The sequence below is a fragment of the Brassica rapa genome, chromosome A01, assembly GCF_000309985.2.
Source record: "Brassica rapa cultivar Chiifu-401-42 chromosome A01, CAAS_Brap_v3.01, whole genome shotgun sequence".
Classification (NCBI taxonomy): domain Eukaryota; kingdom Viridiplantae; phylum Streptophyta; class Magnoliopsida; order Brassicales; family Brassicaceae; genus Brassica; species Brassica rapa.
Genome location: NC_024795.2, coordinates 24,065,075 through 24,093,041, shown reverse-complemented (window position 1 = coordinate 24,093,041; position 27,967 = coordinate 24,065,075). Strand labels below are relative to the sequence as shown.

At 38.2% G+C, this 27,967-nt stretch overlaps 2 protein-coding genes and 1 non-coding gene across 3 annotated transcripts; all 3 read right to left on the bottom strand.

Annotated features, from left to right (window-relative positions):
* Positions 1 to 1,006: 1,006 nt before the first annotated feature.
* Positions 1,007 to 8,533, bottom strand: LOC117133065. The gene is made up of 2 exons (XM_033289116.1): positions 6,536 to 8,533; positions 1,007 to 6,188 (listed from the first exon to the last, which is right to left on the bottom strand). Exon 2 carries the CDS (start codon positions 3,281 to 3,283, stop codon positions 1,946 to 1,948), a length of 1,338 nt encoding a protein of 445 aa, XP_033145007.1. The 5' UTR covers positions 3,284 to 6,188; positions 6,536 to 8,533; the 3' UTR covers positions 1,007 to 1,945.
* A 1,968-nt stretch (positions 8,534 to 10,501) lies between these two features.
* LOC117129111 lies at positions 10,502 to 10,607 on the bottom strand. The gene has a single exon (XR_004452690.1). It is a non-coding gene; the product is annotated as a small nucleolar RNA R71 (small nucleolar RNA).
* Positions 10,608 to 20,283: 9,676 nt separating this feature from the next.
* LOC103833877 (LRR receptor-like serine/threonine-protein kinase IOS1) lies at positions 20,284 to 27,908 on the bottom strand. The gene is made up of 16 exons (XM_033288983.1): positions 27,886 to 27,908; positions 27,439 to 27,529; positions 27,182 to 27,335; positions 26,725 to 27,105; positions 26,159 to 26,649; positions 25,930 to 26,059; positions 25,767 to 25,838; positions 25,610 to 25,681; positions 25,441 to 25,521; positions 25,191 to 25,366; positions 24,746 to 25,111; positions 24,591 to 24,674; positions 24,424 to 24,494; positions 24,313 to 24,342; positions 24,072 to 24,233; positions 20,284 to 23,993 (listed from the first exon to the last, which is right to left on the bottom strand). The coding sequence occupies exons 2-16, from the start codon at positions 27,521 to 27,523 to the stop codon at positions 23,754 to 23,756; spliced, it is 2,595 nt and encodes an 864-aa protein (XP_033144874.1). The 5' UTR covers positions 27,524 to 27,529; positions 27,886 to 27,908; the 3' UTR covers positions 20,284 to 23,753.
* Between the last annotated feature and the right edge of the window lie 59 nt (positions 27,909 to 27,967).

Below are 27,967 nucleotides of genomic sequence, written 5' to 3'. Positions count from 1 at the left end.
TTCTTCCTCCATGCCTCTCGCCTAGGACTCCTTATATACTCGCTCCAAGGTCGGTTTACGCTTTTACTCTTCTGCCCTTAAGCCGTCATAGCATAAAATGGAGATATTCCATTTTTTCCGATCTTCGTAATTATCTTCAAAATTCTGTATTTATCCGCGGAAACTTGACATTTATTTTCCCTTGCGAACCAAGCGTAAACCGTCCTACGTTTTACGGGCTTTTGGTTAAGAAATCGTAAGATGGGCCTCGAGTCGTGTCTTAGGTCCCTTTGGGCCGTATTCCGACTCGAAACGTTTATTGCGACTTCTTTCGATAAAGAACGGACTTTCCGCGGTTTTTACCGCAAAGTTTGATCGATCATTTAGAATGGTGGAAAACATGAACTGAGTTCGCTACGGTCTTCGGGAGATAGCATCGAAGGATAGACGAGAATGCATGAACTGGTGTCATATCGACGTTTTCGGAAGAGCTTGGTCGCTACGTAGCGACCGAGCGGGACGGATGCTCGGTCGCTACGTAGCGACCGAACGGGACGGACGCTCGGTCGCTACGTAGCGACCGAGTTTGGTCGAGCTCGGTCGCTACATAGCAACCGAGCGGAACGGAAGCTCGGTCGCTACGTAGCGACCGAGCTGTGTGCATGCTTGGTCGCCGCGTATCGATCGAGCTTGGCTTACTTATTGAATCACAGTTTTTACGAATATTTCAAAGCACTACAGTAATATTTATACAAATCGTCACAGTTTTTAGACCAAAAAAATCATCACAATTTAACGTTAAATTCAAACCTGGATAGTGACATAAGAACACTAACATAAAAAATAGGCTTACAAATCTTTTCATAGTTTAATATTTTCGTTTTGGTTTACTTATTGAATCTACTAAGAGAAAGCAAACTCTATTATTACATTTGATCCTCGTTATTCTAGTAAAAATGATAGGACAATGTAAAGATTATAAGTATATTTTTTTATTTAAAATTTAAAGTAGTTAATTTTCTTCGGCTATAATTTATTTTTGTTAATTAAAAGCATTTTTGAAATATAATATTATATAACTGAACCAATATATATAATATATTTCACAAAATAGATATTTTTTGTTTTTTTAATCTTTATATTTGTTTTGATTAGTAAGTTTTTACTGTTTCAGTAAGTTGTACCATTTTCATTGTTACCAATCACAAAAACAGTATCAAAAGCTACAATTAAAATGATTTTCTTAGTTTTTTAACCACGTTATCTTATTGCTTTTTGCTTTCTTGTTGAACTATTATGTAACCACTTACCGCTAAAAGTCTTGTTATGCTTTTATTCACTGATTCAACCTATCATATATTTATATAATATATAATACTCCTACACTTTATTTTGTTATATATATATAAATTAATATTTTTATGTCTTCATTATATTTTATCAGGTTAATGGCGAATGAAACATACCATCATTAAAATTTAAAGGGTTTTCTAAAAACAATTTTTTTACGGGAGTACCTTTCATTATATATATATATTATTTTTTGTCATAAACGTATACAGACTCATACTGACTCTGTAAACCAAACCGGATGATCTGCATCCATCTGAACGACAAAAGACGGTTACTTCCTAACACTGTATGCTAGTCTATCCGCCATTAAATTTTGCGTCTTTGGTACATAGATAATCGTTGATCGGGTGAAACTCTCTTTCAGGATCTTGACATATTCTAAATAATTTGCAAAAACTGGCCATTCTTCTGGTTCTGAAACCATCTTCACCAATTGAGAACAATCCGTTGCAAACGTAACCTGAAATTGACGTAAATCCTCATACATTCCATTGCCCAGAGTAGCGCTTACATCTTCGCATGAAGGGGAGAGAGACTAGCCCTAACATTCCTCTCCCACAACAATCCATCAAATCCTTCTAAGGTGCTGAACCAACCTTGTCCTGAAAAGGTATCACCCTCTTTCCATGAGCCATCTGTAAAACATCATCTTCGTGGAATTACAGAGTCTGATTGGCCTCAATTCCGTCATCCTTGTAGGTTTCTCAGTTTTTGGGATCATACAGATATTAGTAATATTTAATCGTGTATCCATTGCTCCCAAAACCAAGAAATTATTCACCATTCCTACCAAATAATTCTTTATAATATGCCCATAGTGTTGGAAAAATAGAGCTGTTATGACGTCCGGTCCTAGCGCCTTTTCTGGGTGCATCATAAACAAAGCCTCTTTAACCTCCTCATCCGTCGCTAGCCTCAACAAACGTTGATTCATCTGAGGAGTGATACCCGGTGTAACCTCTGTCAAGAAACTATCGAATTCCGATGGGGAGGTGGTACTAAATACATCTTCGAAATAGTCTATTGCCACCTTTTCCACACCATTATCCTCTGTAATCCAATTCCCATCAGCATCATGCAGTCCAACAATTCTGTTACGAACCCGCCGTTGCTTAGTTAAAGTGTGATAAAATTTTGTGTTAAGATCCCTAGATGAATACCACATGTTCCTGCTTTTCTGGTGCCAGTAATCTTCTTCATCCTTATATGCATCGTGTAACTTCCTAGACACCTCCAAAATATCCTCTTGAGACCTGGTATTATCTGTTTGTACCTCTTCAAGTGCTTGTTGTAACACATTTATTTTTTCTTTTCCAAAAGGTGGATTATTTTTACGCCATTTAGCAATTTCATGACGACAATTACTAATTTTTGCCACTATACTCTCTGCTCCCCCTTCTACTTTTCCTTCGTTATTGTCTATCCAACCCATAGTAATTGATTCCAGAAGACCCGTTTGTCCAATCCACCTCTTATCGAACCGAAAATGTCCTTTCCTCCTGTGAACTTTATCTTCTAAATAAGCCACCACTGGCCGATGATCAGAAGCCACCATCCCAAGATACTCTGTAAAAGAACATGAAAATAGAGTATGCCACTCGTCATTTGCTAAAGCACGATCTAAACGACATCTAACCATCACTGCCCCTTTCCCTTTTCCTCTTCTCCCTTGCCATGACATTTTGTTTCCCCTAGCCGAAAATTCTAATAAACCACTATTTCTTATCATGTTATTAAAAGGAATAAAAGAATCCGCACCCCTCATAGATCCTCTATCTTTTTCATGATTTCCAGTAATCTCATTGAGATCACCAATAATGAACCATGGTTCGGATCGCGACAGTCCATATCTAGTTAACCGTTCCCACACTTGTTCCCGCATTTTTTTGAACTGGATCCACATACACAAAAGTAAGATAAGCCGTTTTGCCCAAAGCCTCCGCTTCCACATCAATCATTCAGTTGCTAGAATATAATACCTTAACCTTATACTCATTATTATAAAAAAAACTTAACCCCCCACTTCTCCCCACTGGGTCTACTATGACCAGATTATCAAATCCAAAGTGAGCTTGAAAGTTTTGGACAAACTCTGAATCTTGCTTTGTTTCTGCTAAAAATAAAAAATCCGGTTTATGTTTATGCCTTATCTCGCTCAAAGAGCTTATAGTCCACTTACTTCCCATTCCTCGGCAATTCTAACTTCATTAAAAAAATTTGTTCTTTATTTGCTCCGGAGAGCCAAGTCGACGGGTGTAATGATACCATATTTCCACAGTCCGACTATTTTCCTTTCTTTGTGACCTGAACTATCTCATAAAAATCCAAAATGATTCTAATGGTACTATCCAATTTGTATCACTTAGCCTCCAGATCAATGAAAACCGCTTCCATAATTTAAAGGAAATCGGCAATCTCAAAAACCGCAAAAACCAAAAATTATATACCATAAATAAAGATACAACTCTATCGTCACAGTTAATAGCTACATCAAACCAGCTTGTTTCACCAAAACACCAATTCTCACTATCTCCTTGCTTTGAGCAAAACCCGTCATCTCTCATCTCACGGGTATCATAATTTGATCCTCTCCATCCAGATTGTATCTGATCATGGTTTGATGATACCAAAGACAAACAACGCTCCCACACCGTTTCACATATAAGAGGATAGTCCATACTCCCCAAGATATCCCTAAAAAGAAACCTGCAAAGCCATATCCAGTAAACCAAAATCTCTCCGAGCATTGAGCGTATATAAGCAAAATAGGTCTTACTCTACCAAGATGACAACATACCAAAACTAACACATTCCACTTTATGCCAACAATATAATGATAGAAAAATAACAACTGGTTAATGGGGCAGTCATTGATCACAGTTGCCAAAATAACAAAACCAAGAACCCCTAATTGCATTTGCCACCACTGGACAAGAACATTCTTGAGACCTAACGAACTTAACATACGGCTCCTTCTTACCACAAGACCACTATATCTCTGATTCCATTTCATACCAATTATACCATTATCCCACATCATATTCCTATATCCACATAGATGATCAAGTCGATTACAAATGCACGTTACCATGAATAGCCGAAAATACCAATAACGCAAGACTCTTTTATTATTCCATTGCTTTACCTCAAGGAAAGCCATTAACAGCAACCATAAAAACGCAGATAAAACCAGACTCATACTACTCTTAGAAACAAATAAGGTGCAAGTGCTCATAAAGCTTATTAAAATCGGAAAGCAAACTAAATCATAAGACAGACCCTGCCTGCTTGAAAATTCTTGAAGGAAGACTCTATCCATGAATCAGATCCTCTAATGCCCAAGTTTCGGGTTTGAAGTACCCTTACTCTTCGTTTGCTTACTGTTATCTCCCTGTCGTGCTCCTGTCTTTGCTGCAGCTTGCTTACGTGGTGATGCAAGCGCATTGAACACTCTCATTTTAGTGCTTCCCGCAGTGCTTATTGTAGGCTTGAATAGCCTCTTGCGTAAACCTTGCTTCTTCCCCACATCTCCTCCAGGCGGGCCTTGCTCCTCTTCCTGTCCTTTGACCACTTCCTCAATTTCTTCCTCCAATAGCTTCTCTAGAAAATCCTCTACATCCATATCTATCCCATTCTCAAGTAAATGAGCCTTAATCTCATCCATGTCCATTACATCCTCATCATCTAAATCTACCTGATCCTCCTGCATACCAAGGACCGCTGCCAGCCCTTGATCCGCATCAATAGGATCCAAGATTACTTCCGTTCCATCAGCCTGAGCTTTGTCCAGCTCACGAACTTCCTCACGAACATCTCGTTGAAGCTGTTGCTCTCTAGCCTATCCTGAAGAGGGTCAAATTTTTCCACTTTGAGCGCCAAGCCTTGTATCCTCTCTCCACGCAGGTCTATAACGAGAAGCTTCCCCATCTCCTCTATATTTTCCACAGTTATTGTATGCTCTCTTACTTCCTCTCTCTGACACCTTCATCCATTTAGAATCTGTTTCCTCCACCATTTTGCCCTTTCCCTTGCCATAATGCTCCGGCCTTCTCTTTCTTTATTCCGTTGATTTGCGTTCCCATTGATGACCACACCTTTATAACTTCTTGCACGATCATCATACTTTCCTCCATCATACCACGCACCACTTCCATCTCTTCCTTCCTGTTTCTTCTCTGGACTCTTCTTGGTGTTCTTCATATCTAACGAACATACTTCGTCTTTATGACAAAGACTGCCGCAAACTTGACAATATCCAAATAGCTTCTCGTAACGCAACGATACCAGAACTTCCTCACCATCATAGAACTCCCCGCCTGTGAAGTCTACTGTGGTTTCGAAACAAAGCTCTTTGAAAGCATCGACCACCACCTGAACACGAGAATGATCCAAATCGACAGCCACCGCCCTTCCAATGGTCTCACCAATGCTCTCAAAAGTGGGTACTGTTTTGAACTCCACCGGAACTCCTATAACTCGAACCCAAAAGGTTATCTACGACGGGTAGAGCAAGGACTTCTTAGGTTGCCAGCGCGCCAAGGACAACATCCAATAATCAAAATGAAAGGATTGAAGCTTAAGAACCCTCTCCATGTCCTCCTCCTTATCGAGGTCAAACTGAAACTACCAAAACCCAAATTTGAACCAACTACCCTCTCTTCCAATTTCCATATTTTCGGAAGATTCGAAATCAGAGCCTTCATCTCTTGCTCCTCCGGATTCATACATCTTCCAATCAGTGTTTTGGAAAAGGTCTTGATGAGAGCTGAGTTATCGAAATGGGGCACCGAGATCTTCAAACGTTTGCGAGTTCCTTCTCCGTTCTTCACCTCCCCCGCATTGCCCAGAAGCTGACTCTGCGTCATAGCCAAAGAAATAAGAGCAAAAATTTGATCTTTGTCTAGAGCAAAAGAAAAAGTTTCGAAGTATATGATCCAAGCATAGTGAAACCCCTTATTCCTTTTATACTGATCCTAAATCCTCATCCTACGACTCCCAAGATTTTCCTTATTTTCTCCATATCTTCTATGATTTATGTAAACAAAATCAATCTCCCTGAATAATCCCATTAACCGCAATCTCATACTCCAATCCCATATTTCCCGTATTATCGCATCATCAATCCCATTTTAATGCTCTTTTCGGGATGTCTCCTTATCCCCAAATCGATGATTGATCAAGCTAAAGGAAATAAAGATGATACCTTCATATCAAATCGATTTCATCTTGATGAGGATCGAAATCAAAATCCGAATCTCCGTGATCCTTAGTTGTCGTAAACTCCCCATTTTCATTGTAACCGTGATCAAACCAAACTATCCAAAGTCAAAAGAAAATCTCGAATTTCCATCTTCAGCCTTCTGTCCTTGAAAAGTACCATCTCCAATTCCAATCTCCGATTCCAATCTACCCATTAAACTCTCTTCCTCTCTAATCCCAGGATCCCAATACCGTAGAATCATCGTAACCCTAGATCGCATTTCTCATCGCCGCTTTTTACGTTACTTTTTATCCAAACTTAAAACAATATTATTAGGAAAATAAGACCTTTCATTATAAAAACACACAAAAATATCATATGTGCTTCTTGGTAAAAAAGAGTTTTAACAGGTATAATAACAATAAAATTGAGTTTGAAACTAACAAGATGGAGCACAAAGAACATAGAACATGTGATATTATATGACACTAGGAAACAAATCCGCGCATTCGCGCGGACATACAAGTTCTTTAATAAAAAATTAAATTGTTTAAAAACATTAGTATAATATTATGCTTAACAATTATATTTTATTTTAACTTATTTAATTATTTTATTTTATTTATATCAAATATTATTAATTTCTTTGATCATATACAAAATTTGCATGATATATCATAGATGTACATATTCTGCTTTGAAAATAAAATATTTAATAAACTAAAAAGATTTCAAGTAACAGATAAAAGATCTCCTTCCCTCTAAGTATAGTGAAATAGACAAAGTTCAAAAAACTGCCAAAAGAATTTACTGTTGTCATTTATGAGTGGAAAAAATATATGGAAGGTTAATAACTTCAATAATGTCTGAGCATTGCAATTATTTGTTAAGGGATGCAACCACTAGTCTTATTGTAAATCACGTTGCTTCGTTGAATTAGTAACTGTATTTGAATTTGGTACTCTCTATTAAATGTAATCTTATTCGTAACACTCCTAAGATTTAAATAACTTTAAAAAATTTATTTTGAATTTTCAAATGAATTCGCGTAGTCATATAAATTACTTATTGAAAATTTAAACTATTTTAACAATATTAATCAAATTTATAAACCTAATAATTTTTTTACTTAATTAATTTTTATTTTTCATTTATCTCATACATTTGCTAAGTCACTTTATTGTACACAGAATTTGGGAGGTATATTATACGTACATATTATATGTCTGTTTATCGGTTACCAAAAGCTACAGTAAAGAAATTAACGAGTGCAGTAGCTCAGTTTTGGTGGAGTCTAGGAGGGAGTACAAAAGGCATGCATTGGAAATCATGGGATAAGTTATGTGTGCCTAAAGACAATAGTGGACTAGGTTTTAAGGATTTTATGGATTTTAACACGGTGATGCTTGGAAAGCAACTGTGGAGGCTGATCGAAAAGCCAAATACTCTTTTTGCTAGAGTTTTCAAAGCACAGTACTATAGGAATGCTTCACCTCTAGAACCGATCCGCTCTTACTCCCCGTGATATGGCTAGATGAGTATTATATCTGCTAGATGTTTGGTTTGTAAAGGACTAATTAAAAGGGTGGAAACATGATCATCTATTTCGGTATGGAATGATCTTTGGATCCCAGCCTTTCGCCCGAGATCAGCTAACAAAAACCTTCAACACAGTTATCCGGATCATCAAATCGGAATCCCAAACTTGGAACCTTCAGGCAATTAGGGCTTTAGTGGATCCTCATGATGTAAAAATCATAGAAAGTATTGCATTAAGTAAACAGTAGATGTGATATACCTTGGATTTGACCCGTTTTCATCCATAGTAAATAGGTGTTTTACTATATATATATATCTATGTTTTCTACTCTTCTAGGTATGTTTTCAGGTTCAGGTGCATTTCGGAGTAAAGCTATGACTTTGGAGCATTTTGCAGCTTAAAGGACATTTCACCCGAGCTGACCATGTAGAGGTCGACGAGAGGAAGAACAATCGATCGATGCGCATCCAGTGCTGTCGATCGACACCAAGAGATGCCTCGACAGATGAAGATTAATATCGATCGATGTACACAAGTACCATCGATCGATGTCGAGACATTGGACATGCGACATTTTGGATCCAGCGGACTTGAAGTCCAAGTCCAAGCCAAATTACGAAAATGCCCTGACGAGTTTTTAACCTAGTAGATTATATACTGCCTGAGTTTTTTGATGGCAAGGAGAGCTTTTTGTTACAGTTTTACTTTGAGAGATAAGAGAGAGTTTTGGAGAGAAGATCACATGTGATTGGAACTCCTTGTTTTCATTTTTTTTCATCTATACTATGAATTTCCATTTCTTCTTTGTTATGAATTACTTTGCTATATCTGAGTAGTTCATTTATTTGATCCAGGGTTCAGATAGGTTTGTGGGATTAGCCCCAAATTATAGATCTGCCTTGTTGTGATATTCATGATAGATTTGTATTCATTGCTTGTTTTACCCTTACTAACTAGAACTTGATCATAAGATTGCATACTCAAGCACCCTTGTTATCCCATCCTGACATCTATCTATCATATTAGGACTGCTAGAGAGGGCTAACTGCCAATTTAATATCTTAATAGGGCATATCATACTCGCGCATAGGCTTGGCTAGAACCCGTCGGTCGATGTCCTCAACTGACTATCGGTCGACTTAGGCAAAGGTGTATCGGTCGACGTCCCTATAGGATCATCAATCGACACTCTTTCGTTGTCAACATACTAACCGTTGAGACACGAGATCTAGCCTGTTAACCAGTGAAACATGCGACAGCTGATCACTGAGTTAAGCGATTGAGCTCTAACATATCATGCATGCAACAAATAGGCATCTATAGATATTATAATCTCCAACACCTAAATAGTGGCCATGCATCTAAAATCATTTCCAATCAAGTTACATTTACTATTTACTTCGCTTGTTATTATTGCTATTTCATTTAAACATTTACAACTCTTAGAATTAATAAACACTAGATTTAATTGTTTTCTAGCTCCTTGTGGATTCGATCCCTAAGTACTACATCTGAACCTCTTTTGATGAGAGTAACACTCCTTAGGGTAATTTTAGTGGTATCAAATTTGGCGCCGTTGCTGGGGAGCTTTGATCGCCATTAGATTTAGTTTTATTGATTCTTATTCTTTTCCCTATCCCCTTTCTAACATAATCTTTTTCTTATCTTTTCAGGTGCATGCCCATCGGTACCAGAAGCAACAAGGAGAAATACTTACTGTTCTCAGACGATCCTGCTCACTTGGAAAGCACTATCCGTAGAGGTCAACGTTCCACATCGTTCGACGCAACAACTTCGTCGTCGATCGATACTCACAACCAACCGTCGACCGACACCAGACCTTCATCGTCGATCGATCCAAATCGTTCGACAACGATCGATATTACACCGCATACGTCGATCGATACCGTGTCCTCAAAAATGGTAAACATTATTATTCTAACACAGGACGAGAACGGAAACCTGTATGACCAGGACGTTCATCTGCGTAATGCAACATGTCAGAAAATAGATGCTCAGGAGACTGTAATCCCTGATGCTGATACTACAGGAGCTGCTCAACCTGTAGACGAGGACGCTCGATCGAAACCACTGGCCGACTACAATCGCCCAGATGAGTACTATTCCAACAGATCAGCTATTCGACTTCCGGAGATCCAGAAGCAGAATTTCGAGCTGAAGCCTCAATACTACACTCTCGTGTCGCAGATACCCTACTCTGGGCCATCTAGAACGGTTCAAGGATTTAATCGTTGCTATTCGGATGGAAGGAGTCCCCGAAGATTACCTGCTGTGCAAGCTCTTCAGATACACGCTGAATGGAGAAGCGAAGCACTGGCTTAGGCAGCAACTGACATGATCCTTAATATCCTGGGCCGACATCAAGAATGCTTTCTTAGGAAAATTTTTCGATGAGGCGCGCGCTGAAGAACTTCGGAACAAAATTTCCACATTTTCGCAGGAGGCTGGAGAGTCCTTCAAAGATGCGTGGATTAGATTTAGGTTCTTCCAGCGAGACTGTCCACACCACGGATTTAACGAAGTGCAGCTGCTAAGCACTTTCTTCCGAGGTCTAGCCTTACAGTATCAAATGGCTTTTGATACGGCCAGTGAAGAAAACTTCACTACTCGGAATCCGTTTGAAGCTGTTAGACTTATCGAAAACCTTGCTAACAGCAGTGTTGGGGTAAAAAACGGTCACAACAGAATTACCACCCGAAAATCCTCGGAGGTCATATTTCCGAAAGAGATAGTAAAAAGAAAGATATAATTTTCGTAAAAAATAACCGATACGAATTTTTTACGAAGAAGTATCCTTGAAGATTCAAAAGCAAATGAACCAAGCTTGATCGTTGCGTAACAACCGCACATACACGCTGTCCGGTCGCTACGTAGCAACCAAGTCCGAGCTGATGCCGGTCGCTACGAAGCGACCGAACATCCGACCCGCTCGGTCGCTACGTAGCGACCAAGCTCGAGCCAAAGCTCGGTCGCTACGTAGCGACCGAGCAATCGTCCCGCTCGGTCGCTATGTAGCGACCGAGCTCACGCCAAAGCTCAGTCGCTACGTAGCGACCGAGCGCGCGTCCCGCTCGGTCGCTACGTAGCGACCGAGCTTGAGCCGAAGCTCGGTCGCTACGTAGCGACCGGGCTTGAGCCAAAGCTCGGTCGTTGCGTAACGACCAAGCTCTTCCGAACATCGATACAACACCAGTCCATGCATTCTCGTCGAACCTTCAAATGCTATCTCCCGAAGACCGTAGCAAGCTTAGTCTATGCTTTCCGCTATTCTTAATCATCGATCAGAATTTGCGAATTAAAAACCGCGGAAAGTTCGTTCTTTATCGAAAGAACTCGTAGTAAACATGTCGAGTCGGAAGACGGCCCAAAGGGACTTAAAACACGACTCGAGGCCCATCCTACGATTTCTTAACCAAGAGCCCGTAAATCACAGCACGGTTTACGCTTGGTCCACAGGGAAGGATAAAATGTCAAGTTTCCGCAGATAAATACGGAAGTTTTGAAGATAATTGTGAAGATCGGGAAAAATGGAATATCTCCATTTTTATGCTATGACGGCTTAAGGGCAGAAGAGTAAAAGCGTAAACCGACCTTGGAGCTAGTATATAAGGAGTCCTAGGCGAGGAGCATGAAGAGAACTTTTTAAGAGCAAACTTAGTACTTAGAGCAATTTAGGCATTTTTCCGTTTTTGTTATTTCGAGCTGCGACTCAATTAGGTTTAGCCGTCTTAGGGTTGCTAGAACTAGGAATCTCGCCGACAGCTCTCGAGCCCAGTATTATACCTTGTTGTAAACGCTCATACGCAAATTCGGAAATAAGATCTTCTTTGCTTGACGTTTGGTAATTAGCAGATATCTGGGTCCTCTGGGAAATTATGGTTTTCCTAGTTTCCTTATTTAAACGGAAATCGACAGTGCGAATTTCGGTTCCCACAAGCAGGAGAACCAAAAACACTGACTCTGAACGGAAGAAGTCTGTAACGTCTATCAGGAAGGAACAGATGGACGAAGTAAGAGCTAAGTTAGATGTGGTGCACAAGCTTCTTAGGAAGCAAGTCTGTTTAGCTGAAGGAGAAGTAGTAGATACGGAAGGAGAAGAAAATGTGAACTACATCGGAGGTACCGGATTCCAGAAATTTGGAAACCAGGGCGGAAACAGAAACTTCTTTGGAAATGGTAAAAGAAGTAACCAGAGTTCACAATTTCAAAAACCCTTCAACAACAGCAAAAGTTACTCGAACTCCTACTACCAGAATCCACCACCGCAGACTCAGAAAAGCAAGATCGAAGAAATGCTTGATCGAGTACTGTTGGAACAACAACAAATCACCGTGGATTTCAACGGTAAAATAGACTCCGCCTACAACAATCTGAACACCAAAATCGAGACCTTAGGGACTCAGGTGAGAAAACTTGAAACGCAAGTAATTCAGACTGGTGAGACTATAAAGAGGCAAGAAGCTTTCGCTAGAGATGCAGGAGCTGATAAAGGAAAACACCACGTAAATGCCATCATAGATGATGATTTCTGGCAAGTGGTGAGACATGAAAAGCTTGAGGAAGGAGACTTCGAAATCGAAAGCTCCATGAGTCTTGGCGTATCCCAATGGTGTCGACCGATGTCGATGAACTCGCATCGATCAACGGACCATGACGAAGATCGATGGACGGATAACTCCAGTCATCGATCGACGTCGTCCGCTGAATCGACTGAATGCAATGCGGTTCGAATTCTAACTCATGAGGAATTCGCAGCTAAGCATCCTCACCCACCCTCCCCTTTCTATGATAAAATAGATCGATCGGTTGAGCCAACCATCGATCGACAGAGTGAGTCCGACGTCGATCGTCACAATACACTTCCCATCGATCGACAGGCACCTCTGACATACCGAGTGCGGTTACCCTCAATCGATAATGACTATATCAACGCACTCAAACCACCACCGAAACCATTAGCTAACCCACCCGAACCAAAATCCAACCCTTTAAATAGTTCACCAGTACCAATTCAAGAAGATCAGGAAACTGAAGGGAGAAAATTAAGGAAAAGAAAGGAGAAAATTCCTAAGAACCTTAGGAGGAAAGGTAACGAGAAGGAGATGGATGGTTTCACTAAAAGAGTCCTCAGAATCCCAATCAAAAAAGCTTTTGATGAAGCTTACTTCACACACCGGTTGTAGATGTTCTTCAGAGAAATAAAGGTAACTGAGAAGGACATTAAGAGAATGTTTCATCAAGTAAGAGAGAATATGAAACACAGGATCACATTATCGAAGAAGAGTGATCATGGGAAGTTTGCAATACCATGCGTAGTCAAGAGTGTTGAATTTCCCCATTCAATGTGTGACACAGGAGCATCAATTAGTAACCTCACTAGGATCATGGCAGACTAGCTTGGTTTGACCATCGAACCTTCAACAAAATCCTTCACCTTCGTGGATCTTTCAGAAAAACGATCAGGAGGTATCATAAGAGATCTGGAGGTACAGATTGATAATGTCCTTGTCCCGGTAGATTTTCATGTCCTAGACATCAAGCTTAACTGGAACTCTTCATTTCTACTTGGAAGATCTTTCCTAGCTACAGTAGGAGCTGTATGTGACATGAACAAAAACAAATTGTGTCTGACGCTAGACCCCAACATCCACTACGACCCTATCCAACCTAAGAGAAAGGTTATTAATTCTGTGGATTACGGAAAAGAACTTGGCTTTATTGGCGCATGCCATTGTGGAGCAGAGTGCGAATCAGAGTACTCGGAATCGATCGACACCCCCACTTTTCCATCGATCGATTCCAATGAGTCAATAGTGAACGATGACCGCAACAACACGTTGCTCGACATTGATCAGCCGGTTGACCATTTCGCTCCACCTAATATTGTTACCCACACTTTGCCTTCCAACCTCCAAGCAAGAGAGAACGTGATGATTATTCCATAGGCAGTTGGGCATACAGTGGTTTCCATGAAAGTTTTGCAGTTGACACTGTAATTACTTCACCTAACGAGGAACATACAGAGGAATACGATGATGATTATTGGAAGAAACGTGCAATAGAAATGTCTTTGCAGGATGAAAGACTTAAAACACATAAGTTAACCACCACGTTTCCAACATCGTTCGACGAAGTGCACTCCACATCGGTCGATACCCACCCTCGTCCAGCAAAACAACCACTCACATCGATCGACACCCATACAGGAACATCGATCGATATTCGCGCCGCAGCGAAAATCTAGGAGCAGAAGAATATTTTCTCTCAACTAGGTTTATAGATACCTATTTAAAACGTTTTGCACCCCTGAAACCACCTCCACACCAGAGTAGACACAGAAGCAGAAAAGATGAACACTCTTCCATCTACATCAACAGGAAAATCCATGAAGAGCAATCATCTCAAGAACACAAGTTCTGCATAAATTATTCTGCCCTCGATCGATGCATCTGTATCAACATCGATCGATACCACTCTTAAACCTAATCTTTCTATTTCTAAATTGAATGATAATGCAAACATTGATTACAGTTTTCTAACACCTGATGAATTTGGTAATTTCAGGGACCCAGATGGCAACGCACGTGCAATAGATGGAAGGATCTTACAAGTGTCCAAAGAGGACATAGCAGATATCCTTCAAGTGGCCAATGGACCTGACAACCTATTCTCACAGCAAAGTGGCACTCCAGACGTCATTCAAACCGATCCAAAAAAACACGTAGGAGTCGCCACAACAGAAATCAATCCAGATCTATCATGCCAACCAAAAGGTCAAGCATCGATCGACGGGACAACTGAGACACCGATCGACAAGATAACACCAACGTCGATCGACAGATGTTATGAATTTGGATACCGCGCTTTTGACATGTACGGAGCCAGAAAGTTCACTTGGGAACGAAGGAACGAGTATGGAGTCTACAGAGATGAGTGTGGACACGCACGAGGCGTCGCTGGTGAGATGATACCTGTCACAAAGGACGACATCAGGAAATTATTGGAAAGATCATCTCTTTTTGAAGAGAGTCACATCTGTCTTCCAGAACATGCCACTTCTTTCACACTCACAAGACTGGCACCAGAAATCTACACCAAAGATGAAATCAACGAGATGGTGACTGGTATATGTGGAGCTCAGAAAAAACTGGGAGAGGAGCTCAAATCATTGGTAGAAGATACACATCAACCTTTGGATAGAGGCTACAATGAGCTTTACAGAAGTATGGTAGTAATGAGGACAGAAATTGAGAGTTTACGTCAGCAACTTGAGAAGGAAGCCACGACCTCAGCATCAATCGACGCACCACATGCACCATCGATCGACGTCAGTCTTCCTACAGCCCAGATCCATGCAGAACCACAATTTTCAGCAGAACATAAGGATGAATGGGAAGTCTCATACATCGACACGAGGATAAACGACGTGTACTACCCTCTCAACAACAACATGGACTGGCTGAGAACTAAAATCGAGCTACTACAGCAAGATCTGGACACCATTCGCAAGAAGGACCAACAACCAGCCACATCGATCGACGTGTGTACCATCGCATCGCTCGACGCTAAGATCTCAGCCATGGATAATAGGCTGAAGACTTAAGAAATCATGCATGACCGCTTCGTATCACCAGTCATGCTAGATTTAAACAAATTGTCTAGTCAAATACTTCATGCCCAAAGGGATATTGATAACATTACTAATCAAAAATTTTGCAGGCAAACTCATCTTTGATCGACAGGCTACGAGGGCCATGGATCGATGGCAAGAATCATGTGGAGTTACTTCCGTACACAGCAGCAGAGGTTGACAAGATCACATCCAAGATCTACACTGCCATAGGCACCATGGAGGAACGACTTGACAAACGCTGCGATGACATCTACTTTCCATTCGACAACAGAATCAGTGGACTAGACAGCCACGCATAATGGCTACAGAAACAAGTCAAAGCCATTCAGAGGAAACTCGCAGCCCAACACCAGATATCAGCATCGATCGACAGGAAGCGAGCGAAATCGCTCGATGGTAAGTCGCCGAGATCGACCGACGAACACATAATCGCATCGATCGACGCCGAGTCTACACCAGCCGGCGTGCAGCTGATACACAAGACGATATAGTCAATGCACAAAGAACTGACAAAACTTTCAGCATACGCCTATGACAACATAGGCCGGCACCAGGTCAGCATTGACAACGTTCAAGATATGCTACTTAACATCTCTAATGTACTTGAAAAGATGGATGACAAATGGACAAGAAATGATGAGGCCACAAGAAGTTTCATTACATTTTAGTCCAGAATGTGCAGAGATGACGTGGATGCTTGTTTCCCAACAAGCAGCTGTTTCTCCACCAAATAGCCAATAACTACCACAGTCAAGCTAAATGACTATAACCAAGCGCTGAGTGGGAGGCAATCCACTATTAGGTATTATAGTTTGGTTTTATTAGCTAACATTTATTTACTTTCGTTTTATTTCTTTCAGATTTAGGAGACCCAAGTAGGAGGACCTGAATATCGACAGCCAACGAGACGTCGACATCGCTCGACATAGACAAACACACGATGATCGATGTAATATTTTCCCATCGATCGATATCTAATCTGGTCAGATGTATCTCCCTTACTTGTTACATTTCGTACATCATGAATTATTCTATCATAACTCCGGCTGAGTTACACTGGAACAGTGTAATTTAAGTCTGGAGGGGAAATTTACTGATATAATTTATTTATTCTTATATAAAAGGAATTTTAATAAATTATGCTTAGCTATTGAAAATAGGGACTATAATCTTATATTGATTTAAACTTGAATATCTAACCAATCTTTAGCACCATTTTAGATTTAGTGATTGCAGATAGCACTATAGATGCTAAAGCAGATCAACCTATCAACTACACACTTGCCTTGACCGTGTGAAGTAACCAAAGCTGATTTCCAACACTGAACCTGACATAACCGCTTGTCTTGGGGCTTGGTATACATGGGATCGGATTCTTCAGACAGGTTTGGAAGGTAACGCCTTGTGTAGATTATTTATCACATTTTCTCTCTCTAAATTTCGATCCTAGAATAATTAGTAATTTGTTTAAAAATAAAATAAAATAAAATAAATAAATAAATAAGATCTATTGTTTACTTAGGATGAGTCTGAACAGGACTTCGTGGCTAAAACCATTAAGGCTTGATTCATAAAGACCCTAATAAAAGAGTTCGAAACGGGACTTGGAGGCGGCAGTCTTCAAGGCTCGCTTTGCAAAGAACTCTTGGATATATGTCAAAAAGAAGTGAACAGAGCTTGGTGGCAACCACCATTAAGTTTTGATTCATGGAAGCCTGTCCAATCTTGGTCACTGATCCTGCAATGGAAGCAGACTTTGACTCAAGAGAGAAAATTAGAGAGAGAGAAATTAGGAACTAACTTTTTCCTGCAGCTCCAGATACTTGTCTGAAATCCTTGCATCCTATGATCGATACTCCCAAGGTAAAGCATTCACTTTATATTTATGCTAAGAAATGAAGTCAGTAGAGGGATGTCAGACGTGAATTGATGAGTTGTGTTATGTTAGAAATGGTTGCTAAGCTAGGATATTGCATAGTGTGCTTCTGTGATTAGGACTTTTTAGATGTGGTTGCAAAATTGTTGAGGAAAAGATTTCTATGCTTTAAAATCTGTAGTCCCTAAAATTTTCAAACCTCTTTCAAAGAGACTGCATGTATGTTTTGCTTGAGGACAAGCAAAAGGATAAGTCTGGGGGAGTTGATATACCTTGGATTTGACCCGTTTTCATCCATGGTATATAGGTGTTTTACTATATATACTATGTTTTCTACTCTTCTAGGTATGTTTTCAGGTTCAGGTGCATTTCGGAGTAAAGCTATGACTTTGGAGCATTTTGGAGCTTACAGGACATTTCACCCGAGCTGACCATGTAGAGGTCGACGAGAAGAAGAACAATCGATCGATGCACATCCAGTGCTGTCGATCGACACCAAGAGATGCCTCGACAGATGAAGATTAATATCGATCGATGTACACAAGTACCATCGATCGATGTCGAGACATTGGACATGCGACATTTTGGATCCAGCGGACTTGAAGCCCAAGTCCAAGCCAAATTACGAAAATACCGTGACGAGTTTTTAACCTAGTAGATTATATACTGCCTAAGTTTTTTGACGGCAAGGAGAGCTTTTTGTTACAGTTTTACTTTGAGAGAGAAGAGAGAGTTTTGGAGAGAAGAGAGAGTTTTGGAGAGAAGATCACTTGTGATTGGAACTCCTTGTTTTCATTTCTTTTCATCTATACTATGAATTTTCATTTCTTCATTGTTATGAATTGGTTTGCTATGTCTGAGTAGTTCATTTATTAGATCCAGGGTTCAGATAGGGTTGTGGGATTAGCCCCAAACTATAGATCTGCCTTGTTGTGATATTCATGATAGATTTGTATTCATTGCTTGTTTTAGCCTTGCTAACTAGAACTTGATCATAGGATTGCATACTCAAGCACCCTTGTTATCCCATCTTGACATCTATCTATCATATTAGGACTGCTAGAGAGGGCTAACCGCCAATTTAGTATTTTAATAGGGCATATCATACTCGCGCATAGGCCTGGCTAGAAACCGTCGATCGATGTTCTCAACTGACTATCAGTCGACTTAGGCAAAGGTGTATCGGTCGACGTCCCAGTAGGACCATCGATCGACACTCTTTCGTTGTCAATATACTAACCGTTGAGACACGAGATCTAGCCTGTTAACCAGTGAAACATGCGACAACTGATCACTGAGTTAAGCGATTGAGCTCTAACATATCATGCATGCAACAAATAGGCATCTATAGATATTATAATCTCCAACACCTGAATAGTGGCCCTGCATCTAATATCATTTCCAATCAAGTTACATTTACTATTTACTTCGCTTGTTACTATTGCTATTTCATTTAAACATTTACAACTCTTAGAATTAATAAACACTAAATTTAATTGTTCCCTAGCTCCTTGTGGATTCGATCCCTAAGTACTACATCTGAACCTCTTTTGATGAGAGTAACACTCCTTAGGGTAATTTGAGTGGTATCAAGATGGTAGATAGGAATGAATGTCATTTCACTAACAATGGAAAATATTCGGTAAAATCAGGGTATCAAGTGGAACGGGTATATCCTGATAAGGAAAAACCACCAGAATTTATTGGGCCCACAGTGGATTTACTTAAAGCTTTCTGTTGGGAAGTGCGGTGTCCGCCGAAGATTAAGCATTTTTTATGGCAACTCCTTTCAGGTTGTATAGCGGTAATGAAAAACCTCAAAGCGAGAGGAATACAAGGGGACATATGTTGTGCTCGATGTGGAGACCCGGAGGAATCAATAAACCATGTGTTTTTTGAATGTCCTCCAGCACGTCAAGTGTGGGCATTATATAAAATACCATCGAATCTCAATTTTTTTCCTACAAGGTCTTTTTTTGGTAATATGGATCATCTTTTTTGGAGAGTTAATCCAAAGATAGATGATCATCAATTTGCTTGGATATTATGGTATATATAGAAGGTCGGAATAATAAAGTATTTAGTAATCTGGATACTGACCCAAGGAAAACACTTAAATTAATAGAATTGGAATCAACACTTTGGGCTGAGGCACAAATACTCACTGATCAAAAGAATGAACTTCAGGTGCAGACCAGAATCCCATTAGTAACGTCAGGACGTTGGTGCTTTATAGATGGTTCATGAACTATTTTCAGGACAAGGCTGGTATAGTACCCTACTGGGTTTTGATGGTTTATTAGGGGCAAGGAATGTAAGGGCATGTCTTTCACCTCTTCATTCGGAGGTGTAGGCTTTGATTTGGGCAATGGAATATATGAAGAATTTAAGACAGTTTCAGGTTACGTTTGCCACGGATTGTTCTCAATTGGTGAATATGGTTTTCAGAACCAGAAGAATGGTCAGCATTTGAAAGTTATCTGAAGGATATCAAGTTTTTACAAGGAAGTTTCCTCAACTCAGACATCGTTCATGTACCTCGAACGGAGAACCAACGGACGGATAGCTTAGCATGCAGTGCTAGGAAACAACCGTGTTTCGTCGTTCACATAGATGCGGAGTTACCGCTTTGGTTTACAGAGTCAATATGAGTCTGTGAATGTCTTGTTGTCAAAAAAAAATGTTTTTAGAAGATTTATTTTACATTTCAATACATATCATATGAGTTAATAATGGAAAATTTTAATCTTTTAAAAATAATTGTATTTTTGAATTACAATTGGTCCAAAATATTAAAATAGTTAATTATATAAAATAATGTATTATTATCAGATTGAATATGTTTTAATATGCATAAAACATAACTATTTATTTTTCTAGAAAAAGAGAAAACAGATTAAAAAAATTTGTAAGTCAAGATTGATATTTATTAATGAAACAAAGCTGATCAAATTAGAAATATAAAACTAATTTAACAAGAAACGATAAAAATAAAAATATGAGAATGAAAATTAATCATGAGACATGTAAACATAACATTAACAACATAAATAAAATAAAAGATGGGAGAAAAATATGGTCACACGTAAGAGGATGTGGAACTATTTTCCCAATTTAACCAAATATGCTAGATTCCTTTATTCAAAATTTTGTTACAAACAAAAATTTATAAAATTAGTATGGGGCACGTGCCCCACCTTCTATGTAAGTAGATCCGCCCCTGCTAAGCTCTTTTGGGTTTTCTGTGGGTGGGTAGATGTTCTCAAGATAGGTTTGGTGTATTAACCAATAAAGGAGAGGAACATGTCGTTTTATCCAATTTGGTGGATGAGTTCTCCTTTTTCCGAGAGAGGTTTGGTGTTTCCTTATTTTATTTTGTTACCACATATTTTAAATGGAGAGATTCATATTTTAGCATGTTCAACAGGTTTTAATTTTTTTTAGAAAACTTTTATCTTCTAGACTAAGTCACCAATGAAAAAATTGTATTGTACTTTAATTGTGGGGTTGAAAAAAAAAATGTAGTTGTAAATCTTAAAAAAAAAAATATTAGAAAAAACAGAAAGCAATGGAGAGCCACATCCGCCAAAGCAAAATTTAAGGAGGTATATAAATTAAATTAGATGTATAAAAGGTGATATACGTTTAAGTTTTCTTAATATACTAGTTTTATATAGCCCCAAAAATCATTATCAATTTGTTCAAAGCACTTGAGATGAAGAAACTCTTTCAAATATCGAGTCCCATTATAGCTACATTCATCATCATCGCAATAGGTTTGAATATTTAATTTTACGCAAAATATACATTTTTATAGTAATATTTGTACAAATCGTAACAGTTTTAGACCCAAAAAAATCATCACAGTTTAACATTAAATTCAAACCTTGATAGTAACATAAGGACACTAACATAAACAATAGGCTTACAAATCTTTTCATAGTTTAATATTTTCGTTTTGGTTTACTTATTGAATCTACTAAGAGAAAGCAAACTCTATTATTACGTTAATCGTCGTTGTTCTAGTAAAACTGATAGGGCAATGTAAAAATTTATAAAATATATTTTTTATTTAAAAATTAAAGTTGTTAATTTTCTTTGACTATAATTTATTTTTGTTAATTAATAGAAGTTTTGAAATATAATATTATATACCGTAACAAATATATATATTTCTACTATGTTTCACAAAAATAGATGTTTTTAGTTTTTTTTTTAACCTTTATATTTGTTTTGATTAGTAACTTTTTACTGTTTCAGTAAAAGTTGTACCATTTTCATTGTTACCAATCAAAAAAACAGTATCAAAAGCTAAAATTAAAAAGATTTTATTAGTTTTTTAACCGCTTTCTCTTATTGCTTCTTCTTACTTTCTTGTTGAACTATTATGTAACCACTTACCACTAAAAGTCTTGTTATGATTTTATTCACCAATCCAACCTATCATAAAATATATAATACTCTTACACTTTATCTTGTTAAAGATATATAAACTAATATTTTTATGTCTTCGTTATATTTTATCAGGGTTAGTGGCGAATGAAACATATGGAAACAAAAATTGTACTGAAATTCTAAATACAAAGGAATATAGTATTCCTGGAGGTGGTGTTTCAGATAGTGCTCCATGTTCCGGTTCAAGTTGTGTCTATTTGTGCAAGAGAAAAAATGCCAACGGAGTTGGTACTTGTATTGGGCCAAAAAAACAGGAAAAATGTCGCTGCGTTTATAAATGTCCTTAATAATATATTATATGCTCACTGAAAAATTATAAAAATAATATTTAATAAAAATAAATAAGCAGACTAGGATATGAAGCCTAGTTGATTGTAGTGATGTCTTAATTTTGTAATAATGAGGATTCAGATTGGTATAATATATGTTCATAAAAGAACAAGTTAAGAAAATATTTATGAATATTAACAAATACTATGTGTATTTCTAGTTAATTTTTATTTTTATTATGTTAAGCTTGTTATTTTAGAGTTTAGATCCAGTATCTCATAAGTAAAAAAAAATATGAAATGTGAATTAAGAAAAAAAAATATTTAGAAAAAAGCATCCCATCATTAAAATTCAAAGGGTTTTCTAAAAACAAAAACTTTTTTTTACGGGAGTACCTTTCATTATAAAAACACAAAAAATATCATAAGTGCCTTTTGGTAATAAAGAGTTTTAACATGTAGAATAATAATAAAAAAAATTAAGTCTGAAACTAACAAGTTGGAGCACAAAGAAAAAAGGACATGTGATATTATATGACATGTCTATGTCGATGAACGGCTTTTTCTTCTTGGCAATATCATCGAGACAATTTAATTCAACACTTCTCGGCCCCATGCACCATTTTCTCGACATCAATGTTACGCCTAATAACTCTTATTTGTTTCTTTATTAGCAGAACTACTGAGCCGATTGTGAAACTTGTTTTTTGAGTCTTAGGTTCTAAAGATTCATTCATTGCCGTTTGCCTTCTCGGATCATATCCAACACCTAGCTAAAGTGATCCCGATTTTGGTTCTATCACTTTTATTCGCCACGGACGGTCTGACTTCACGGAGAGGGACGGCGTGATTGCGCAGTGATGCTGCGATTCTTGCTTGTATAAGAAGATGTGGAGTAATTTTTAGCAGCGGATGTCACCGATCAAAACCAAAGTTAAAGTTTGTTAAGTGAAATTAACATAAAAATTACAGTTCTTACAGAAGCAAAAAAAAAAACAGAAACAAAAAAAAAGAAGAAAGGTTGTCGAAAAGAAGAAAAAAAAGAGACAAAGACATTAATTCTATCGCCAATATACATTTAGAGTATTTTTTTTTTCTAATAACACAAAAGGGGTATATTGGTATTAATTAAAAATACACAGTAAGAAAAAATAACTTTTCTATTGTGCAAATTATGCAGTTATTCTTGTATAGAGAATGCAATTTCTCAATATTAAACATCTTTGTGATATATATCTATTATAAATTCTTTAATCTAAATGGTCTTGCGAGAAACATATTGATAAACTCTCGATATAACAAATGAAAACACCCAAGGGCATTCTTGGCATTGTCGGAATAAAAATATGCGTATAAAACACTATTGTTCAGTTTCCATTCACGTGGCTTGGATATAAATGTGTATATGTTTCTTTTATTTGGGTCTCCTACGTCTCAGATTTGATGCAGAAGGAGCCTGATGAGCTCTGAGCATTGTCACTGGTCAAATCGCTGCTACCAAATGTTTGGCTTTCAAGTACCAATCTCTTGAATTTCTTCACGTCTTCTTTGTACTCCGTTGAGGTATAATCTGAGCTCCCGTCTAAGTTGTAACTAGTGATGTCTCCTAGAGCAACCCCTTGGATTAGGTCATCTAGAGATATGCTCTTGTCAAATGCTCGAACTATCTGAAATGACTCCCAAGTTTCAGAGGAATTCACAAAGTTTTTTTTTCTTCAAAATTCATGTTTTCAATCTGATTGTACCTGGCTCATTTTTGGTCGGTGCTTTGCTGAATGTTGGACACAAGCATCAGCGCAGAGAACCATTCTCTTGATTTGGCTAATGTCAAAATCTTTCTCCAGTCTCGGGTCAACAAGACCATGGTAGTTTCCAGTGTTTAAGGCTTGTAACATAAGAGGCTTTGCCTAGTGCAAGATGTAAAATTTTAGAACCGTGCCCAAAAAAAAAAAAATTTGATACTAAGGGAAAACGAAAATTACTCACCCAATCAACGATGTTTTCTTCATCTGCTAACTGATGAATCAATCATGTTTACTTAGTCGTACGTTTCAAATAAACCTTGACAGGTTATTAAAAGTTAATTTTTAAATATACCTTTGCCTCGTAGCTATCATCGATAAGAACATTAGCAGCCTTTACATCACGGTGTATAGTTTTAGGGTTACCTGATGAGAAATAAAGACAAAGAAACAAAAACACTATTAAGAGTCTTTGAAAAACATGTGTTCAATACAACTTAAAGACAAGACCATTTTACTCACAGTCTTCATGTAAGTATGCCAATCCTCTAGCTGCTCCGGAAGCAATCTTCATCCTCTTTGACCAATCCAATGGTCTCCTTTTTTCTGCAAATATTACAATATAGTGTAATGCAAGGTGGTGAAATTAATTTTCAGAAACCATTAATCGCATGTACCATGCAAATGAAACTCCAGCGTTTTATTGGGCAAAAACTCATAGACAAGCAATCTTTGAGTTCCGATTACGCAGTAACCAAGGAGGGACACAAGATGCCTATGATGGACTCTACTTATAATCTCTATCTCTGCCCGAAACTCCCGTTCCCCTTGTCCGCTTCCAGCTTTAAGCTGCTTAATCGCAACCTCCGTTCCATCGGGAAGAACTCCTTTATGAACATAACCAAACCCGCCTTGGCCAATGAAGTTGACATTGGAGAAGTTATCGGTCGCTTGCGCCAAGTCTTCATATGTGAACATGTTGTTTGCCATTTCTGAGGAGCTACTTTGATTATTGCACTGCTGAAGATTATTATCATCATGATCTATAAAATCATTATCAGAAGAATATTAATAGTTGATTGATTTACTTTTATTTAGTCAAAAGCATAATTTGGTACGTACCAGAACTGGGATAACGACCAAGCTTGGCTCTCCTCTTGAGGATAACTAAAACAATGACTAAGATCAAAAATATTGATGCTGCAACTGATGCAATAACCATGGTCTTCTTCTTCGTCTTCTTCTTGTTTGTGGTTGCGCATGAAGCAGAGGAACATATCCCAGGATTTCCTTCGATGCTAGAGTTTTTTCACGGAGGTAAATATTGTAAACACACATTTGACTAGAAAGGTTTGAAGATTTAATTAGTTACCTCAGTGAAACCAATCCTCTTTGCACTTTATCTAGGAGACTCGTAGGAATTGAACCATATAGCAAATTGCTTGACAGATTTCTGCAAGCAGCGGAGTCAAAAACAGAGGTTATAACATGTTAGTTTAGTCGTGTGTATAAACTATAAATTTTACATTCTAACAACTTACATGACTTTTAAACTTGTCATATGAGCTAGGAATTCCGGGACCGGACCAATCAGGCTGTTGTTAGAAAAATCACTGCAATAAAAAACATAAAAATTCCAAACCCATGACAATATTTTCTCAAATAACAACTTCTCCTGCTATGTACAATTATACTGACAGAACTTGTAAACTACTTAGGTTTGATATGGATTCCTGTATCTCCCCGGTTAAGCCATGGGTAGTCAAGTTCCTATTTCCATATGCCAAAGATTTTTAAAACCTTTTTTGTGAAGAACAAATCATATATTCTGTTCTAGAAACAGAACAAACTCAAAACTTACAATGAAATGATCTTTGGTTGCTCACTGTCAATGTAACTGCAGTTAACACCAGACCACATGTAATCCCGCGGTACGCATGGATCAACCTTATTGATGCCGCAACTCAACTTGATGTTTATCATCGTATCAACTGATTACCATTTTGCTTAGGTTAGTATATTTTTTTGGTCCAGATCAACAATAAGACATAAAAATAGTTTGTTCAAAAAATTATAATTATTTATATAACCTTCTTTTGTATCGGTTTCATTCTGCGATAAAGAGTTCACCATGTAAACCTCCATGGCGTTGAGCAGAGGAGGCAGTGTGGAACTCGCAGTCTTTTGAAGCGAAAATGTGCACTGTCCATTTGCGTTCGGACCGAGTTCATCTCGGAAAAAGGATCTAGTATAGAAACTTATTGGCTTAAAGGGCTCTATGATGAGTCTTCCGTTGTACATCACCTTTAACTCTCTGGTGTCGTTGGGATTGAGCTCTTGGATCTCTGAGAAGTGTAGGCAGACGTAGAACCGTGATGTCTGGTGCAAACCGGTTAGCGAAATGTTCATATGAGCGTCCGGGTCTGTTGGAACAGAGGCCGTGGCCATAACATTTTCTGGCACCTTAAATCCATTATCGTTGTCTACACTATTATCGGTTCTAATCTGTGACCAGTTTTCGGAGTTGTATGGCAGCCAAATACGATCAAAGACATCTGCTCCATAGACACCAGATCCGTACCTAAAACAATATATAAGGGGCATGTTTAGTACTTGTTCGTTTCATTGTTTTTTAACATGAACTTGAAACTAAAACCTTAAAGATTGTTTAGAGAAGGAGCCAATGTCTGCTCTCAAGAAAGTCTGCAAGGACCCCGACTCGTTCGCGTACGCTTTGCTGGTGAGTTTACGCAGCTCTATAGCGGAGATGAATGGCGTTGAATCCTCTGTTTTGACGAGACAGACTTGTAACCTGCTAGTGGCCAATATGTGTATGATTTCAAATGTTTCAGACTTGGTCTCCTCGGCGGTTGAAACTGTCGCCCATTTGTTAGGCCCGAGGTGGAGATCGAACTTAGTAGAGGGTCTTGTGTCATAACCACCATGGAAGAAAATGGCCCTGATCAGATACTTATCGCCTGTGGTCAGGTTGAAGGTATAGCAGCTTCTAGAGCTCTGTGGAAAACTCCGGAGGTACCTTGCGGAAGAAGTTAAACAATTAGTTACCTATACCTAGTTTGATCTTGATAATGTTTTCTATACTCTCTTTATACCATGTTTGTTGCTCTGATTTGCTCTGGTACGATGATTTGATGCTCCTGCCAATGCCGGTATCGATGTAAGGCGCATCAGAGCTGTATGTTATATTTGTTGCTTTTTCTAGGAAGCTAGTTCCCATCGGAGCACCACAAGTTAAACTGGTGAATCCTGTAAGAATAAAAACCAAGAAGAATTGTTTAAAAAAAACTAAACGGACTTTGTTTAGATATCTTTTTTAGTTTTAAATTAAATTAGCTTCTTTTTTTTTTACCTGACGGATTTTCAGCAAGACCAAAACGTAAGAAAAGTTGTGGAAGAAGAACAAAAAGATACATGGAAAACCCCATCATTCTCATAATTCTCTGACAATTTTAAGAAAAGGAAAAAAGCGGATGAATAGAAATGAACACAGATTTGATTTATATTACGGTTATTATTGCGACCTCAGAGTCAAATTTAGTGATCAATTCTGATCTAATTATTTGTCTACTTTCGTGTGTTGTTTATGAATGTAGACTATCCTGTACAACAACATTACAAGTGGTTTAAGACATGTTTTTAAAACCTAAACAGGCGGGCCTAATACAACAAGTGAGGTGTACATAATTTATCCGACCACGTGATGTGTTTTTTGTAGTTGTTATTTTTCACTATGTTTGGTTAGAATGCAATTACATTTTCAAGTAACAATCTAGGGCCAAAAATCATTCAAGATAACCTTTATAAAAAAGATGGGTGAATCATCATTTGTTTGAAGATAATAAAATTCATAAATCATATAATTTTATAAAATTCTATGC

Bases quoted from the DNA above. Each gene is read 5' to 3' on its own strand.
- LOC117133065 (XM_033289116.1), bottom strand. From the start codon at position 3,283: ATGTGGAAGCGGAGGCTTTGGGCAAAACGGCTTATCTTACTTTTGTGT.
- LOC103833877 (XM_033288983.1), bottom strand. From the start codon at position 27,523: ATGAGAATGATGGGGTTTTCCATGTATCTTTTTGTTCTTCTTCCACAA. The intron at 27,106-27,181 runs GTATAAAGAGAG...TTCTTCCGCAAG, and splicing joins AAATCAGAGCAACAAACATG to GTACCTCCGGAGTTTTCCAC. The intron at 26,060-26,158 runs GTTATATAAATA...AATGGTAATCAG, and splicing joins TGAAACCGATACAAAAGAAG to TTGATACGATGATAAACATC.